We start from the raw sequence: 20362 nt of genomic DNA on the forward strand, positions 1-20362 counted from the left end.
TGCATTACGCATGCGCATAAATTTCCCTCCACTTCTGCAGACGCGTCAGGACACGTGAGTGTGGCTGACGCATGCGCAGTAACTAAAATACAAGCGGCGGCCATATTAAAGGACACGGATTAAATGCATTAGAAATACACATAGGCAAGCTTCGTAAACTTTGCCTAAACAAAAATAAACGTTAGTAGAACATACATTTGTTACCTTATTACACATAAACGAGGTTCTTGACTTCGGCAAGCCGCAAAATATGCGAAGCTTTGCTTCATCATAAGTACAGGGGAGACATTTGTGATCCACCACCCGAGCAAGAAGGTGAGGACTCTGACTTGGAATGAAAGGGAGGAGGGACTGGACCTCCGATGGGACTCGAATAGTAGTGGTGTAATAATACAGAGATATGTTATTGTGATTTGTGATGTGCTTAACTGTGCTGAAAAGGGTTACGATTTCAATATGACGTGTACCAAGACTGTTTGTTCATGGCAGATGTAAACGAAAAACAATAAAAATCTTTAAAAAAAAAAAAACCTAGGCAGGATCAGCTGCTCACTGGTAGATTCAGGAAACTTGAGAGCTCCTCTTTAAGCTTGAGCATGTTTACGTATAAGAAGTCAGAGCGTTTGACTTTGACAAACAGCACCGAGACAGCTCTGCTCTCGATGACGGAACATCTGCGGTCAGTGCTTGATTCAGGTCAGACAGCAGCACTGGTGTTACTTGACCTTAGTGCCGCGTTTGACGCGGTTTCACACTCGATTTTGCTGCAACGTCTGGAGCAGGCCGGTATCTCTGGTGCGGCATTTGACTGGTTCCGGTCATTTCTAGCTGATCGGTCATTTAGGGTAGCGATTCCGCCTTTCGAGTCCAAATCCTATGCTCTCAAACAGGGAGTGCCTCAGGGATCGGCATTGAGCCCCACTCTGTTTAATCTGTATGTACAACGCTGGCTGCGGTCGTTAAGCGTTGGGACATGACTATGGTCTCGTACGCCGACGATACGCAGCTGGCGGTGACATTGAGTGGGAGGGCTGACCTTGAGGCCCCTAGGTTTCGGGCTGGACTCCTGGCAATAGCGGGCTGGATGACAGATAACTGTCTTCAGCTTAATGCTCAGAAGACAGAGGTTCTGATCGTGGGTAAATAGAGCAGCCTATGGGGCGATGAATGGTGGCCTTCAGAGCTAGGTGTTACTCCGACCTTGGTGACGGAGGTTAAAAACCTGGGCGTCTGGCTGGACTCTGCCCTTAGTTTTTGTAGCCATACAAAAAAAAGTGGCAGCTACTTGCTTCGGTATTCAGCGAGGGCCCATTCTGAAATTTTTCGACGCCCCTACCAGGCAGTTGATCCTGCAGGCCACTATCCTTTCACGGCTTGACTATGCCAGTTCGCTCCTGCTGGGGGCCAATCAGGCAGAAATCACTCGGCTGCAGCGTGTTCAAAACGCTGCCGCTAGAGCCTTGGTGGGTTTACTGAGGTTTTGTTCCGTGAAGGAAACTATACGGTCATTACATTGGTTGCCCATGGCACAACGGATCGACTTTAAAATTCTATATCTGTCTTTTAAGATCCTTAAATTGTCCTCCCCCCAGATTTTGGAGAACCTTCTCATTCCTTATGTACCATCTCGGTCACTAAGGTCTCTGGGTCAAAATCTGGTGGTGGTCCTGCGGTTTAAGCTCTGCCGTGCGGGAGGACGCTCCTTTCGAGTTCTAGCTGCGAAGTTCTGGAACTCACTTCCATCTCAAACTCGTGCATTGGATAATCTGCTGGAGTTTAGGAGAGCCATAAAAACCCATTTGTTCCCTTCTGCATTTTAGGTTTCTGTTTTCTGTCCACCTGACTCTTTGATGCCTGTCGTGTTATGCTTGTTGCCTGTCCAAAGCGCCGGGACACCCCTTTGCTGGGGCAGCTGTGCGCTATACAGGTGTGTATAACATAACATAACATAACAATGCTTGTTTGTTTAGTCACTGCCTCCTTCAGCAGCGCCTTGGGTTTGTCCAGGCTGATTCCTCGCAAGCTGTTCGGCATCCAGGCAGACATTTGGGGCAGACAGTCTTTAGCCAGCGCGGCCTGAGAAGTCATTAAGCGTAATTCTCTTAATTAGGTTCATGCATGACACACAATGTGCACCTTTGCACCGAGTTCATTGGAACCGAATACATTCTAAAGCAATCACGAGAAGACACAAAGTACCCCGCCATTATGAAGCAACCCCAAATCGGCTTTGAACTGTAAGGAGCCTTTCCATGCCCCCCCCAGAGCGCTTAAACAATAATAAATTGAATAATTACTCGGTATTCTTTGTCGGAACCAACAGTTCAGCCTAACAAAATTCCTACAAGATTGCAGACAAGCAGAAATACAGCTGTAGGTGGCTGGACACTTGCGCTAACTCCCTAGGGGGTACTTTGCATGCAATTTTTACTTGAAAACAAAACAGCAGCCACAGAGCTCTTAAGATTCCTAGGTTGTTATTTTATAATGGGATACACCGAACTACAAGTCCCAGAATGCAAAGCAATAACCTGGACTGCATGGGAATTCGAGAGCTCTGCATACATTCTCTGCCCACCACCCCCCATGTGCACCATATTTTTTGTGCACATTTAGAGCCATTAGCTTGACACAGCCTTGATTTTAGTTTTTCTCTAAGACTAGAACAGTATAGCTCACCACTGGCAGTGAGTAGAATCAGGTTTTTCGGCCAACAGCAGTGAGCACGGTGGGACTTTTAGGCCTATGGTTGTAAAGGGTAAGTTAAACATGTATAATACTGTTGGCCCAAATCTTCACACATATATAACAGTTCTGATATGACACGTGTTTGTTTCTTATAATACCCCTAACTGCAAGAAACACCAAGAATGGTCACGCAAACATCCAACAACATAGTTGCCAAGTTTCCTATGTGTGACTAGTTACTTAAATCCAGTTTCTTTCTTAGAATTCTGAGACTTGTAGTCCTGTTATTATAATGGGTTAAATAGGATTACAAGTACCAGAATTCTACACATTGGCATAGACAATAGGTCTTGTCTATGAGAGCTATTGGTTTTGGCAATGTTTTGGAGCCATGCTGTAAAACAGTGCGACTGCTTTGCAGTGTGACTAAAATTAATTTAAAAAAATGCTATGAGACAGCCAAGGCTAATGCACTTTTTTTTCAAAGTGCTGTAGTGCTGGATGCATCATAGTCCTTTTTTTAAATTATAATTTTTAGCCATGCTGCACAGCATTGCTACAAATAATTGCCGTAGTCGGCAATGCCCATGCTGTACAGCAGGAACAACACGCATTGGCATAGCCAATAGGTCTCACCTTTGGGACCTTATAAGTGTTTAGCCATGCAACAGTTGATGTTGTTGCACCAAGCATATTGTGCTGCATAACTAAATACTTGTAAAGGTCCCAAAAGCGAGACCTATTGGCTATGCCAATGCTTGTTTATGTTCATACTGAGAAAGGTTATTCAGTCAGGAATGTTACCATGCCTGTAAAATCTGAGTGGGGAATAGCAGGTTGGCACATTCGTGAGTAAGGTACTTTACTACCAGTATGTTATTTTCCAGAATACTTTATTTTTGAATGACGCAATTTTAATAAATAATGTATGCTGGTTTCGCAAATGTTAATGAGCTGGTAAGACACTTAATGCCTCGAAATAATTATTTCACTTCTCAAATTGGTAATGGGAAAGAGCACTGAATGTGAATAAAATGCAAGCTTTCATCGCTAATGACATTTAAAAACTGTGGGGCATATTACCAACAACTAGCGATAATTTTTGTCTCTAACTTGTTTAGAGACAAAAATTATCGCCGCACATCGGCGATTTTTATCGCAGATAAACCTTGCTATTAGCAAGGTTTATCGCTAATGCGATAAACGGCCGCAATGCATGAATATCGCTGAAAAGTCAGCGATATTCATGCATTATCGAGCAAATGCTCTTAGCCATGTTATCCACCTCCCATTGGATAACATGGTGAAGAACTGCTCAGGGCAGGTGTTAGCTTTTGGAGATATTCGCGCTTAGCGCGAATATCTCCAAAAGTTGGTAATAGGAGATAGCGATGTTAGCGACTGTTTCCAGTCGCTAACATCTTGGCACGCCCACTTTGCATGTCATTAGTGATAAATATCACTCACATGCAAAGCGGGGCCCAAGGTGGTCGCTATCTCCTATTAGCTGTCGCTAACTGGTGTTAGCGACAGCTTGGTAATAGGGAGATAATTTTATCTCCGCTTCCTTGGCTTTTAAAGCCAAAAAAGCGGAGATAAACCCCCTTGATAATATGCCCCTGTATCTCCTGAATCTCGAAAAACCTTGGCGATAACCTGACCATTGATTAACAAACCAGATCCTTAGTGTAACCAAATACACATTGACAACTTTACCTTAAATAGGTAAACTATGTCAAGAGTGGGTGAATGATTTCTTACTAGACGTTTTTAAAAAACATGTTGCATAAAAATTTGAATGTTTATGATTTTCTTAAAGGTTTAAAGAGAACGAAAATAATAAAATGTGATTTAATTGCATTACCTTCTATGGCTATATACACATAGATCTGCTGTAAAGCTCTCTCAAAAAACTGGAATTGATGTTGAAAATACTCAGGGAAAGATTGATGTGATTAATAATGTTTTTGAAAATGATGCTAAAGAAAATATATTCAATTTCGTAAATTACCTCCAGAGAATTATATACATAGTAAGGGAAAATACTAATCATTCAGCTGATACCATAACCATGAGTCTGGTATTAATTTAGATATAGGCCTTAGGTAGAGTTTAGACCAATTTGTAAAGATATAAAATTCTTTTGAGATTTTATAAAGTTCATCCTCTTCTATATCATGGTGCTGAGATTACTATAATAATTTCCATCGTTTGGATACACACGGTGTGTGTATGTGTCTGCTGCTTTCAGGGTTCTGGATGTGGGTCCACACATCTACAAATAACCCTGCATTTGAGAGCTTCTCTGGCTGGGTTGTCTGGCTCTTAACACACTGGATCTATATGAGCCTAACTCCTCATAGACGAGAGTGAGAGACACCTGTCTGCTTCCCTTTTTCTCTGAAGGGGGTGAGATATGCAACATTCCCTTGGGCCTGAGGAGGTCTGTCCAGGTGTATTCTTCAAATGGAGGGGTTAACAACAGCCTTTTGTCTATTTTAGTTTTATTTTGTTATTTATTTACTAATTTAATTTCAGTTTTCATAGTAGATTTTCTCATTCATTTTTTTATGATTTAACATAGATGAAAGTACTTGCCAGGGACGTGGAAACGATCTACCACAAAGCGGCAGAGAAGAAGGCGGCAATGCTGATGGTCCAGACCAAAGATGCTTGCCGCAAGGTGAGATGCCCATTTCTGATGAAGAAGACCATTCTATCATTTTACCCCCTTTCACCACCACGAACAGATCCATCTTCCTTGGACCCAGTAAAGGCAGTGCTGGAAATGTACTAAAAAAGAGCCAGTACCCGCTTCCATCTGAGAGTGTTTGTGCTGCCCCAGTAAAAAAAAATAGGGTTCTGCTGAGAAGTGCCAGAAGGACCCAATAAGTGTATGAGACTCCGGCTAAGAAGTGCTACTCCTTGGTACAATGTAATTATATTGAATTGGTTAATGAAAACTATTTCAATCGTCCGATCGTTATACTTTAAAAACACAAATACATTCATTTTTTATTTTTAGAACGTATTTTACAACACACATGAACCTTCCCCGAGCATAGAGGTAGAAGACACTCTGTAGGCCAACAATTTAATAAACAACAAGTCATCCAAATTCATTAAAGTTTACAATGACAAAATAAGTACATGATAAAATGTGACAATCCTGGCAGTGTTAAGAGCCATAAAGTGTATGGGTAAGAAGTTTAGAGTCGTTCTGAACAGAGGGTCATCGGTTTTAGCGACAGACACTACCAGAGCTAAGTGGACACCCAACCCTCGCTGGATCAGTGGAATGCAAGGCTAGACTAGCAGTGTCCTGTGCAATAAAGTGCATAGGTATTCACTCCAGAAGGCTGAACACCAACTTCTGCTAGTTGGACATCTGCCAGAACTAATTGGACATCAGGCCCCAGCTGGGTCATTAAAGTGCATTGGGATAGTGCCTTGGTTTTGGTGGCAGACGCCACCAGTGCTAAGTGGACATCTAACCCTCGATGGATCAGTGGATACAAGGCAAGGATTGCAGGATTTTATACAATGGAGGGCAATGATTTTAACGGCACATGGCTGCAGGTCTACCAGAGCTACTTCAACGTCAGTCCCCTGCTAGATCAATAAGCTAGAGTTGAATAATACTGGTACAAGTGCATTAGCAAGTACAGATAAATAGGCGGCAATTTGTTCAGTGAAATGCCTTAAAGTAACAACAGATGATTACAGTTCTTCCAGGGCACATTAATCGCTACCCTTGCTCTACAAAGAGTAGGCTAGTGGGCAGCCAGATGCATTTGTGTCTAATGTTGACGTCTGCAGTGTAGTAATTACCCTCTCCAAGTTAAGCTGGCCAATAGGTCTGCGTCCTGCAAGAAGGCTGACATTTTTTTTTTTTTGCAGGGTTTTATATAGCGCGCACTTGACCCGAATCGGGTATCAGAGCGCTTTACATAGCACCAGTTGCATTAAGTGAGGACACATTCATTTTCGTTGGGCACGGGGAGATTAAGTGATTTGCCCAGAATCACAGGGTGTTCAGCGTCATTGCCAAGACTCGAACCCGGTTCCCCAGATTCGAGGTCACCCGCCTTAGCCCTTCGGCCAACTCCTCTCCCCACTCCTCTCTCTCACATTGCTGCGTCCAGACTCATTATTCCAAGCCAGATGAAACATGGGCATAGAATCTCTCTTCTAAGAGTCCTTACGAACTGACATATGGAGATAATATGAGAAAGAGATGCTGGATACTGCTCACATCCTCTACAACACATGTACAAGTGCGAGAATCTTCACGATGTAGTTGTTTGAAGGGGTATCAGTAGAAACCTGAATTCAATACATTTTGCTCATAATGATTGTTTCATGTGCAAATCGAGGTAAAGCTGTGGGTTAGGTCTCTGGAATGACAATAAAAGGAGGTCCACTCTGGCCAATTTTTTTAAACAACACAATATTGTAATGGACGAATGAGTGTTGGATGCTTGCTTTACTTGTAATTTAAACTGCCCGTCATCTATATGACTTTCTGTCCCAGAATTCACCTAAGAAAGTTTGCAAATGTAGGATGCCATTGTCTTTATGTATTTTAGAATGGTCTTGAAGCTCTTTCATGCTTTTAAAGATCCAGCTGGTGCGCTTCTCAAATGGTAACAGTTCTTTTTTTTTTAAGTTCTTTATTAAGATTTATTTTCAATTTTTCTTCCCAAGGCATTAGCACAAATCCATCTCAAACAAAGCAATAAAAGAAATGCAAGGGTTCATTGAGGAAAACAACAAGAGCAAATACAATGTAGTAAATCAAAAGGAGTTCATACATTCATCAACTAAATCTTAAGCGAACAAAGAATTATACAATTATATCAATAGAAAAAATACAGAAAATTGCATAATACCCATATCACATTTCCTTATGATGTTTGACCAGGCTCATCCCTCTCCTGTTACTTTTAGTTAAACGTATGCCTTCCATCTTATAAGAGGGGTCCAGACTTGCTGCCCCAACACCTTAGCTTTCTTTCCCTTCCTCTCCTATATATCGCTCTCTCCAGCATAAAAATGGAGAGCAATCGAGCCAACCAGTGATGAAATGTGGGGGGAAGAGGATCTAACCATGCCGAGGCAATGTTAATCCTTAACACTGCCATGGAAACAAAAAGAAAACGATAAGCACCCACCCGCTCTGCCCATTTAGCCTCATGTTTAGGCAGACCATCCGATTTTAATCTTATTAATTCTACATATAACACCTTAATAGCCCCCTTAGTCCGACCTTTAATAGTATCAATAATTACAGTGCTGCAAATCCCGCTCATCCCCCCGGCTTTATTGCTAAAAAAAGCTACGCAAATGTAAGTATTTAAAGAAATTGGCTCTTTTTAAACCAAACTCCAACTGTAGGTTGCTAAATTGACAAAACCCTACATTATTAATTAAATCTCCAACCTTTCGAATCCCCTTGGTCGCCCAGCCTGCCATGGTCTCATTTGAGAAAATTCCTGGAAGTTTAGGATTAATATACAGAACTGTATAATAGTTGAAACTCCCCAGGCCAATGTTCCTTTTTACCCCCCCCCGCCCCCTCTTACCCAAATCTTGAAGGCCGCAATCAAAGTCTTGAATTGTGTCCTTTTATAATAGCTTGGCTCTGTGAACTTAAAAAAGCAATTCTCTGCATTTTCACCCAATAATAATTTGTAGACGTCTGGAAAATCAGTTTGTCCTTATTCATCCATATCCCCCGGACATGAGCCAACCAGTATCCCTATGTATTGTAAGGCAGCTGCACAATAATAACTTTGAAAATCAGGAACCGAAAATCACTCTGTTTCTCGTGATAACAACATAAATCTAAGTGCCCGCCTTGTTTTCCCCTGTGCCCAAATAAACCGATTAAGTAAACCCTGCAAAATAACAAACCAAGATCTCTGGAATTCTAATGGGATTGCCCTAAAGAAATACAAAATCTTCGGTAAAAACAACATCTTGATAATATTACATCTGCCGACGAGGGACAAGTGGAGGTTATTCAATCTATCAAAGTCCCCACTTGCCCTCCTAATCACTGGTTCCATATTTTTATCGACCAATTTTTCTAGATCTGCGGTAATCCGTATGCCAAGATATACTGCTGAATCAACCACACGAGGGTCTTCGCATCTAGCCCACCGATTCTTTATTACTTGAGTCTTAGAGCTATTAAGGGCGTACCCTGAAAATGTACCATACTCTGCAGCGATTGACTCCACCGATTCCAGCGCCAAATGTGGGTTAGTAGTAGTGATAGCCAACGTTGTCGGCATAGGTGAGAACTTTGGTCTCATACCCCTGACTTATGACTGGGATAATTATATTATTAGTCTCAAGTAATCGTAAAAGGGGATCCATGTATATAGCAAAGAACAGAGGGGAAGAGGGGCACCCCTGCCGTGTCCCCCTCTGCATATTAAAAGAAAGAGTATAGTTGCCATTAACTTTCAGCCAGACGATGGGGGCCTTGTATAACACTTGAACAGATTTAATAAAACCCTCCCCCAGCCCAAACCATCTCATTGTTCCCCAAAGTAAATCCCAGGAGACACTATCGAATGCCTTTTCAGCATCTAGTAATAAAACTGCCATCGGGTCCCCTGAGATCTCCATCGCATCAAAAAGAGTAATCACCCGGCGTATATGTTGGGTTGTACCACGTCCCCTGATAAACCCATGCTGGGTCGGATGTATGGTCTTCCGTAAGATGGCGTTTAGTTGGGTGGCCAGAATTTTAGAAAAGATTTTAACATCACTATTCATAAGGGTGATCGGACGATATGACCCCGGTTCTCTGGCTGGTTTGCCTCTTTTTAAAAATACAACAATATCAGCGCTCGCCCAAGACTCAGGAGTAGGTCCACCCTTCTGGGCTAACTTCATTACCTCTATAAGATCAGATTCAATAGAATCTTTAAAGATCTTATAGAACTCCAGCGGGATCTGGTCTGGGCCAGATGCTTTCCCAGAGGGCAGATCCTGCAGGGCCCCCATAATCTCATCTTGAGAGAAAACCCTCTTGAGTTCCTCCCTATCTAGAGGGTCCACTTTCTTGTTAGGTACCATATCCAAATAATCACAGACCCCACCTAGCGCTAAAGCTGAACCTGCAGCGTATAGCTGTTGGTAAAAAAGCCTAAAAGTTTCACATATTTCTGATGCTTCTGTGATGGCTTTCCTTCCAGCATCATACATTTCAGAGATCTCCCCGGCTGATGTTTTTTGCCTGGCTCTTACGGCTAAGGTGTGCCCTACTCGCTCATTAAATTCATAGTAGTGCTCTCTTTTAGACAGATATAGCTCAGCAGGCTTCTTAGCAAAATGATCTACTGCCTCCGCCTTTTTCAGAGCCAGCTGCAATAGTATCCCATCTGCCACTTCCCCAGCACCAACGACCCTACCTAGCACTTCCTCCAGATTGTTTAGTTCCTCTCTCGCTTCCTGTTCCTTCAATCGCTCCTTATTTTGACGACGCAAACTACAGCTTAATGTCTCCCCTCTCACCCCCACCTTAAAAGCATCCCAAACAATTCCCAATCTAGTGCTCCCCCTATTAAAATCCCAAAACTCCTTGATCCATCCCTTCATATATATAACATAGTCAGGGTCAAACAACAGCCTTCGTTCAAACCTCCATCCAGTATTTCTTTTTTCCCACCTTAGAAAATTAACAGTCAAAAGTAATGGGTTATGATCATATAGAATACGCGGGTGCTTCTCGATACCTAAATTGTTGTTAAGTTCGTTGGACACAAAAAATAATCAAAACGAGAAATAACCTTATGTGGAGCAGAAAAAAAGGTACTACCTGCTTCCACAGGTTTCAGGTGAGCCCAAACATCCATCAAACCCTTATTATAGACTAAATTAGAAAGGGCAGATCCCACCTTGCTTTTTTCCCCTGAATAGTTCCTTCCTGCAACACCCCATTGTACCCCTAGTCCATTTACGCTAAAATCCCCACATATAATTATCGGAGCAGACCAGATCGCTAAGGTAGAATCTAAATATTCTAACAGCTCTGGATCATCACGTGTTGAGCCGTACACTGTACAGAGTGTAAACTTCTGGTTATTTACCTGACATTCGATCATGGCCCAGCGTCCCCATTGATCTACTGATTTTTTAAAGACCCTAGCGTCACTCCTCTGAGTAAGGATTGCCACCCCCCGAGTTCGAGAACCCTGCGTTGTGTATGCCAAAAGTTTGAACCCAAGTTGTTCTAAAATGCGTGCCCTACAACCCTCTACATGCTTCTCCTGGACACAGAGGAAATCTAGCCGAAGAGTTTTCAGCCAAGATGCTACCTTATTTCTCTTAGGCTGATCAATAAGCCCACATATATTAACTGTCAAGATCTGCAAGCTCATATTACGAAATTGGTAAATTCCCTGCACTTAAACCTATCCAACATTGATTTCTCGCCCCTCAAGTTTTCATTTATACTAATAGAACAGAACACGCTAAACAACCAAATGAAGCTGACTTGAACCCATAGATAGCATTCCTCCAATAGCCTTGCACCTTGATATATTTCCTGCTGTGCCGATGCCTTACCAAACCCCCTCCCCCCCAGACACCTCCCCTCTGCCACCCGCGCGGTCTATAATTGCCTGCCTTAGCAAAAAATTACTGACAAAAATCAAACTAGCTCTAGGTCGCCCTTCTTGATTTTTTGCCTGCGTTCTCTGCACCATTGGGAGGCGATGTGCTCGTTGTATTTCTGTCTCCCAATTCCAATGGGCCAGGTCTGGAAAAGAGCCCTTCAATAGCTTCTCCACGAAGAGGAGAGTATTGTCCCCCTCCATGTTCTCCTCCAGCCAAGAAGATGGACATTATTGCAGCGCTGCCGGTTCTCGAAATCCTTGAGCTTCCAATCTATGTCACGAGAATGTTTCTCTTGGGTAGCCTTAAAGACCTGTAGTTTCTCAACCTCTTCTTCAACAGCGACTGTTCGTTCTTCTATATGGGTAATTCGGTCAGACATATCAGAGCAAAGCTTATTTGTTTTCCTAATGGCACCCTGGAGTTTCTTAGTCGCCAATTGTGATCTCTTGCTTTACTGCCTGGCCTCCCCCTGCATTTGTTTGAGGGTCGCATATAGCAATTCCAGTGTTGGCGCAGGAGGGGTACTCCCTGCCCTGTTACTTCCGCCTACACCCACACTTGTGGCCTCTGCCCCGGGACCATTAGTAGTACAGGCAGACAATGTTGACGCTGAATAGTCCCACTCCAGCCGTCTTTTAGGGGAATCCGATGATCTGCCCCTAGTCCTGGCCCGGCGTCTAGAGGCCCCTACGTAGCTATTGTGTCTCTTCTGTGTGGCTGGGGATTCTTCTCCTGATTCATCTTCTGATACACTCTCCTGTGTTGTTTCAATTTCACTAAACTGCGTTGTATCCGCTTCTTCATTTACTGAGAAAAATGTAACTGCATCCGAGGAGAGCATGGGAGCTCTTGTCCATGTCGAGATCGCCCCACTATCCTCCTGCCCAGAAGAAATAATACATGTATTTCCAGTTTGGGGCACCACGGCTCCCGCATTTGGATAAGCCATGGCAGCCAAGTTCATCTGTCCTGGTGCCTGAGGGGTACTACCCCCTTGTCTGCGTTCATTGCTGCTGTATCATCAACAGGCGGATCACAAGCAGCCTTGCTTCTTCCTTCTATGACCTGCAGAGGGGTAGTCTGTATCATCTCCTTTCCAAGCGTAGTGTCCCCCCTATCATTCTTTGTGGCAACTATTATACCATTAGGCTTACCTCCCTCTTTCCCCAGACGGTCTTTCCCACTGCTTAGTTCAGGTCCCCCCTCAAAGTATTCAGTTCCCTGGGTAAGCATCATGCGACTGGATCTACCTGTCCCAGAATGCACCAGTTCAGATATGAGGGGGTCAGGCACCTGGATAAAGTTTATAGGACTTTCCATCTGTAAGAGCTGTTGTGCCCCGGTGGACGCAGTTAAATCCGGGGTGGGGACTGCTTCAAGCGTAATACTCAGATCACTTACTGGCATTAATGTTGAAATAATGCTGGTAACACTGCTCAAAAGGTCTTTTTCCTCTCGTTTCTCTCCGGTCCCTTGGGCCGCCTCCTTAGCATCTCCCTTGTCTCCCTTATCTCTGCCATCCAGGGCAGCGCTCCCAGTGGTCTGCTCCTTCAGCGACTTACTTTATTTTCTCTTTGCAAACACCGCTATCCCGTGAAGAACCGGCAGGAGCGGGCGGCGATGCGCACTGCCGAGAATCTCCCCAAGCGGACGGCCGAAGGTGCGCTGACTCCTCAGATGCTGCTGACTCGCCGATAACAGACGCCAGCCACCCGAGTCCTTTTCGGGGGAGCCAGCATTGGCAGAAGCTAACAAAGTCCGAACAAGATTCAGCATGTGGTAGACCCGACGTGAGTCCGGCTTAGACACCACAGTTTTGAGCAGATCAAAGACGCCGGTTTTCAAATCGGTCCACAGCGGGGGAGAGCATCAAATCTGCATCCTCGGGTCTCAGAGAAGAAGAGAAAGGTCGGTGCTGCTTGCGGTGAGCTCAGTCAGCGGCCATCTTGCCACATCTGCTGATGACCAATTTGTTAAGAACAAATGTATTAAGAACTGTTCACACGTTAACAGTTCTTAACAAATTTGTTCTTAACGAATTGGTCATCAGCAGATGTAAAAAGGCGGACCGTTCCCAACGCTAACAGGCGTTTTCCTAGGGATACCCAAGACCTTCTGAATCACCTCTGATTGTATTTACACTGAGTCGGGGTACATTTTGGTGCCCCAAGTTTTAGCATCATAAGTGATGGCTGGTTCCAGCTTGGCTCTAATAATCTGCTGCACACTCATTCCGGTGCAACCTATTGTCCTTAGTTGATGCAGCAGAAACCATGCTGGTCTTTTCATGGCTTTCAGTGTATTGTTAAATGTGAGTCTTGAGTCAGTCCAGATTCCAAAATAAGCTTGTGTCGTCTGAATCTTTTCATCTCCCAGGCACCAGGCAAAGTTAGATTTCACAGAACCAAAGTTCATTATAACTCTTTGTCATATTTCATTTCAAGTTGTTTGCCGAGTTATTCTCTAGAAGGCCATTAAAAGACCTTTGTAGTCCAATTTCGGTTACATCTACAAGTGCTGTATCGTCAACATACTGAAGCAATGGAAGATGTTGGATTCCCAGTTTCTGGGGAATACCTCTGTGGCCTAGAAGCACTTGTTGAAGATCAGCCTTGTACAGAACACAAAGAACAGGTGCCAGGACACAGCGCTGTTTCTGGCCCTTATTTATACGTATTTTCTTGGACAAAGTGCATCCATTACCAAGTTTTTTTCTGACCCAAGTAACTGTATATAGAGGTCAGATGGCAGTGAATACATTTTCTGGTATTTTCCTATCAATCAACTTCCCCTAAGAGTCCTTAGATTAACTTCACTGAAAGCCACACCATAATCCAGGAAACAACAAACAATGATGACTTCTGGGCAATCACTTTTTTGCCAGCAGGATAATAGTGCTTACATTATCCAGGGTTTCATTGCCTTTTCTAAACCCTGTACGACAGAAGGATAACATGTTAATTTAATTAATCCAGATTTCTAGATCAGCCAGCAATAATTTGGCTTTGGAGTCTTAACAGGGCTATTGTTTGATAGTTTTCCTGTTTATCTATTAAACCCTTGTCTCGCCTTCGCAGAGCGCAAGCGTTGCTTAGGAGGGACCTCTTGGAATCGATCTGTACTTTCTTGGAAACTCATGCACTTTTTGCACTGTTTCCAATGAGTACTCGTGCATTCAAAGCGTTTGCCTTGTAGGAGCGAGCAGCGGCGCCATCTGCTTGCAATTAGCGCGCCTGCCGCTGCTCGCTCCCGCAAGGCAAAAGCTCTGCATGCACGAGTACTCTTTAACTTTCGCGGCCATGGGGCCACACTTGTCTTTCAGCGCTTGTCTTATTTGCTTTCTGATAAGGCCACCAGAATTTCGAATTGCCTCAGAGCTAATAGCTAGAGTCTGCCCCTGCTCAGTCTCCCGGAAATTTACTGTTGCCTACGCTGATGATTGCGGAATACATGTTAAAAGTATGTCTTTGCCTTTGCTTATTTCAGCACTTAGCAACAAATCCTAAAGCCTGAAAGTGAAAGCAAATGGCTTCGGCACATCAACTCTCACAAAGAACTCGTGCATGCTGACTACGCACCTCTTTGCATGCCTGTGTGAAGACACGGATAATAAGCTTGAGAACGGCTCATGGTTTATTGTATCAGGCCTGGCCAGAGAACCTACGGCTGTAAATCCTGTGTAGATTTATAGTCTCCAAGCAGCGAGTCATGACTCAACAGCCCTGATGTGTATTTGCTATAAAGCACTGACCTTACGAGGCAAGGTTGGTTTCCGCGATTTCTAGTCACGGGGCAACCAGCGCGCGCTGTTTGGAGACCGGGGCTTTCTAACCTGTTAATCAAGCCTTGTACATGCCCTGCCCCGTTCCTCATGAGGTAGTCACATCGCAGGGTCTCTCACATTCACTGGGTTCATTTTATCTGCGGGAACAAATACAGTGGCTTGTAAAAGTTATGCTTCTGATTTACTGATGGTTCAAGAGAAACAGGGGAACCCTACTGACTAAGGAACCAGCGTAATAGTTATATAGGAACAGCAGTGGTTGCTGTGGAATGATATACTATGAGGTTATGATACATAAGCACAATCGTAATATAGAGAGTTGGATAATGGCTGAGCGCGAAGGAACGACTAGCACATCGATTCCAGTGTAGTATATTTTATGGATTTTTTAAACAATATAGTTAGGAGTAAACATTATACATCAAAACAACCTTTGTGCATAGTGTCCCAAGTGACAAAGGGAACCTAAACCTAAGTGACAATGTGAATATTATATACAAGGCTTCCACAGTTTGTACAAGTCGACCATTATCAAAATAATTCCATGTGAACAGCAGCTATATACAATATGTGCTGGGAAAATGGTTCGCTTCTTCTGTTTGTCGACGTTGTTTCGACCCTCAAAACAATGTGGGGTTTCAGGACTATTGATGAAGGGACATCTGAATTTATGATTGCGCAGCCTTGTGAAAATGATGTGCCACACGTGAATAATAGAGGAAAAGAGTTTACTCACATGAGGACCCGTTTGGGTACTCAAATGTGAGGACAGGCTCTCAAACCAATGAGGTTTGTAGGTAGGCCAGAGGGGCTCAATTAATTTTACGCCAGAGCCGTAGCGTTGTGGATTCCCTTTGTGGATTAACAGTGACAATGCACTGGGAGTTTCTCTCGGTAGAAGATTATAAGAGCGGGACAGCGCTCCGCGTGTAGATTCAGAAAAAGCCGCGTCAGTCAGCATGATCGGGTACAATGGCTGTGGCGTAAAATTAGAACTGTCCAAGCTCCAAACACATTCCACCTATAGTTAGATGACATCTTGCCCCCAAACTCCTTCATAGAGGAATGGGACAGAGACCCTGTGAAAACTGTGATTTGTGGATGATAAACACTTGCTTCAGTGTGCAACGCTGATCCTCCTCTCACCATGGACAATCACAAGCAGATGTCCTGCTACACCCAGTGTGCTGACAGGGTATCTACATACAGCAAATGCAACAAGAACATTACATATAACACATCAACAATGGGAACAGTGGTGGCGTAGAAGAGACAACGATGTCCGAAAAGCTGGGTAAAAATGTGGTACCAGTGGAAAACATACAGAGGTATTCTATAATTTGGGTAGAGTGGGTGGTAATAAAGGATGGAAGACCCTGTACACGACACTTATTATGTATCAAAGAGAAACCTGATGTTCTAATGCTAATCTGTGCCAGTCAGGGGGTCGCGCTATTTTGGCAGACCTATATGTTATATCCTATGTTTTCTAGTTCCCAGCTGCTCAGCCTGTGAGTGTGATGTAATAGAATGTTCATGAGTGCATGGTTGGAGGAGTGGTCAGTTGGAATGAGTGGGGCTGAGCAGCAGGATGCTGTTCCCGGTGGAGCCTGTACCATCTTACCTGTAACCTAATAAACTACATAATCTACACTACTGGCTACTGGATTTATCACTTACAAGGCCCCTACTTCTTTTTAAAAAAGTGGCGACGAGGATCGGATATAACGCAATATATGTGCCTCTGCTTTTCTGGGTTTCACCTATATGTTTCAAAACAAAAGCGTTTTTAAAAACAAAAAGCACTAGGACAAGTGCCCAGTTTGTTAATTGGGAGTAAACTCGAGCCTAAATTTCCTTATTTTAAATCTCCATTCAAGTACAGAGATGATTCTGAAACGTACTTTTATTACCAAAATGCAGTAAACCTTACTCGTGTGTTATTTCTAGGCACAAGGAAATATAGTAATTTGAATTTTTGATCTTTCTTCTGAGAAAGGTTATTCAGTCAGGAATGTTACCATGCCAGTAAAATGGGGAATAGCAAGTTGCCACATTCGTGGGCCAGGTACTTTACTGCCAGCATGTTATTTCCCAGAATACTTTATTTTGGAATGACGCAATTTTAATTAAAAAAGTGTGCAGGTTTCGCAAATGTTAATGAGCTGGTAAGAAATTTAATCCCTAGAGATAATTATTTCACTCCTCAAATTGGTAATGGAAACCGAACTAAAGGTGAATAAAATGCAAGCTTTTATCGCTAATGACATTTAAAAACTGTATCTCCTGACTCCAGAAAAACCTGGGCGTGGAATTTGGAAACAAATGTACTTTAGGAACGATTGATAATAATAACCTGACCATTGATTAACAAACCAGATCCTTAGTGTAACCAAATACACATTGCTAACTTTAAATAAGTAAATTATGTCAAAAGTGGGTGAATGATTTCTTACTAAAAGTTTAAAAAAATAAAGACATGTTGCATAAAAATGCTAATGTTTATGATTTTCTTAAAGGTTCAAAGAGACAGAAAAAAATAATATGTGATTTTAATTGCATTAACAGCTATGGCTATAACACATAGATCTGCTGCAAAATCTCTCTATAAGACCCCAGAGAAACTTATACAGGAAATGCACGAGGAACATTTGATGTGATAGATAATGTTTTTGAAAATGGTGGTAAAGAAAATATATTCAATTTCGTAAATTACCTCCAGAGAATTATATACATAGTTTGGGAAAATACTAATCATTCAGCTGAAACCATAACCATGAGTCTGGTATTAATATAGATATAGGCGTTGGGTAGAGTTTAGAACACTTTGTACAGATATAAAATGCTTTGAGATTTTATAAAGTTCATCCTCTTCTATATCATGGATGCTGCGATTACTATAATAATTTCCATTGTTTTGACACACACGGTGTGTGTATGTGTCTACTGCTTTCAGGTTTCTGAATGTGGGTCCACAAATCTACAAATGACCCTGCAATTGAGAGCTTCTCTGGCTGGGTTGTGTGCCTCATAACACACTGGATCTATATGATCCTACCTCATCATAGACACGAGTGAGAGACACCTGTCTGATTCCCTTTTCTCTGAAGGAGGTGAGATGTGCAACATCCCCCTTGGGCCTGAGGTTGTCTGTCCAGGTGTGCGCTTGGAACAGTAGGGGTTAACAGCCTTTTTGTCTATTTTAGTTTTACTGTGTTATTTATTTATTTATCAATTTTAATTTCAGGTTTCATAGTTGATTTTCTCATTCATTTTTTATGATTTAACATAGGTAAACGTGCTGACCAGGAACCTGGAAATGGGGTACCCCAAAGCAGCAGTGAAGAAGGCGGCAATACTGAACAAGGAAGCTTTCTGCCAGGTAAGATGCCCATTTCTTATGAAGAACCAGATTCTCCACTTTCACCCCCTCTCACCTCCACAAACAGATCCATCTTCCCTGGACCCACTAGAGGCAGTGCTGGAAATGTATTTAAAAAAAGAGCCAGTGCTGCCAGGGCTATGGTTCCCATTTCCATCTGAGAGCGTTTGTGTTGCCCAATTAGTGTATGAGACTCCGGCTAAGAAATGCCAGAAGGACCGAACAAGTGTATATGACTCCGGCTAAGAAGTGCCAGAAGGACCGAACAAGTGTATGAGACTCCGGCTAAGAAGTGCCAGAAGGACCGAATAAGTGTATGAGACTCCTGCTGAGAAGTGCCAGAAGGACCTAATACGTGTATGAGACTCCTGCTGAGAAGTGCCAGAAGGACCGAATAAGTGTACGAGACTCCTGCTGAGAAGTGCCAGAAGGACCGAACAAGTGTATGAGACTCCGGCTAAGAAGTGCCAGAAGGACCGAATAAGTGTACGAGACTCCTGCTGAGAAGTGCCAGAAGGACCTAATACGTGTATGAGACTCCTGCTGAGAAGTGCTACTCCTTGTTACAATGTAATAACTTATGGATTGGTTACTAAAAACGATTTAAATCGTCCGATCGTTATACATTTAAAACACAAATACATGCCTTTTTTTAACGTATTTTACACACATTAACCTTCCCAGAGCATAGAGGTAGAAGACATTCTGTAGGCCAACAATTTAATAAACAACAAGTCGTCCAAATTCATGAAAGTTTACAATGACAAAATAAATACTTGATAAAATGTGACAATCCTGGCAGTGTTAAGAGCCATAAAGTATATGGGTAAGAAGTTTAGAGTCGTTCTGAACAGAGGGTCATCGGTTTTAGCGACAGACACTACCAAAGCCAAGTGGACACCCAACCCTCGCTGGATCAGTGGAATGCAAGACTAGACTAGCAGTGTCATGTGCAATAAAGTGCATTGGTATTCACTCCAGAAGGCTGCACATCTACTAAAGCTCGTTGGACATCTGGCAGAACTAATTTGACATCAGGCTGCAGCTGGGTCATTAAAGTGCATTGGGATAGTGTCTTGGTTTTAGTGGCAGAATCCACCAGTGCTAAGTGGACATCTAACCCTCGATGGATCAGTGGATACAAGGCAAGGATTGCAGCATTTTGTACAATGGAGGGCAATGATGTTAACGCTGCAAGGCTTAAAGTAACAACAGATGATTACAGTTCTTCCAGGGCACATTAATCACTACCCTTGCTCTACAAAGAGTAGGCTAGTGGGCAGCCAGATGCATTTGTGTCTAATGTTGACGTCTGCAGTGTAGTAATTACCCTCTCCAAGTACTTTATTAAGCTGGCCAATGGGCTGCGTCCGCGTCCTGCAAGGAGGCTGACATTGCTGCCTCCAGAGTCGTTATTCCAAGCCTGATGAAACATGTGCCCAGAATCGGTCTTCTAAGAGTCAATACAAACTGACATATAGAGGTAATATGAGAAAGAGTCTCCGGGTACTGCTCACATCCTCTTCAACATATGTACGAGTGCGAGAATCTCCACAATGTAGTGAATTTTAAGGGGTATAGGTAGAATTGAATATATATTTTCCTCATAATGATTGTTTCATGTGCAGATCGAGGTAAAGCTGTGGGTTAGGTCCTGGGAATGACCAGAAAAGGAGGCCAGCTATGGCCAGTTTTTTAAAAGACTCAATATTTTAATGTAAGAACAAGCTCTGGACGCTTGCTTTACTTGTAGTTTAAACTGCCCGTCATCTATCTTTCTGTCCCAAAATTCACCTAAGAAAGTTAGCAAATTTAGGATATCATTGTCTTTTTGAATTTTAGAATGGTCTTCAAGCTCTTTCATGCTTTTTAAG

At 43.0% G+C, this 20362-nt stretch overlaps 1 protein-coding gene across 2 annotated transcripts in view; it reads left to right on the forward strand.

Moving 5' to 3' along the window:
- Positions 1–20362, forward strand: part of LOC144772357 (CD48 antigen-like) — a 266122-nt gene that overhangs the window by 221484 nt on the left and 24276 nt on the right. The window contains exons 6-7 of one of the 2 annotated variants that reach the window (XM_078656620.1): positions 5273–5371; positions 18399–18488. In XM_078656620.1, coding sequence (XP_078512746.1) covers positions 5273–5371; positions 18399–18488 — 189 coding nt within the window. The remainder of the gene's footprint in view (positions 1–5272; positions 5372–18398; positions 18489–20362) is intronic. The other variant, XM_078656621.1, reaches the window with a different exon arrangement.

The sequence above is a fragment of the Lissotriton helveticus genome, chromosome 8 (assembly GCF_964261635.1).
Source record: "Lissotriton helveticus chromosome 8, aLisHel1.1, whole genome shotgun sequence".
Classification (NCBI taxonomy): Eukaryota; Metazoa; Chordata; class Amphibia; order Caudata; family Salamandridae; genus Lissotriton; species Lissotriton helveticus.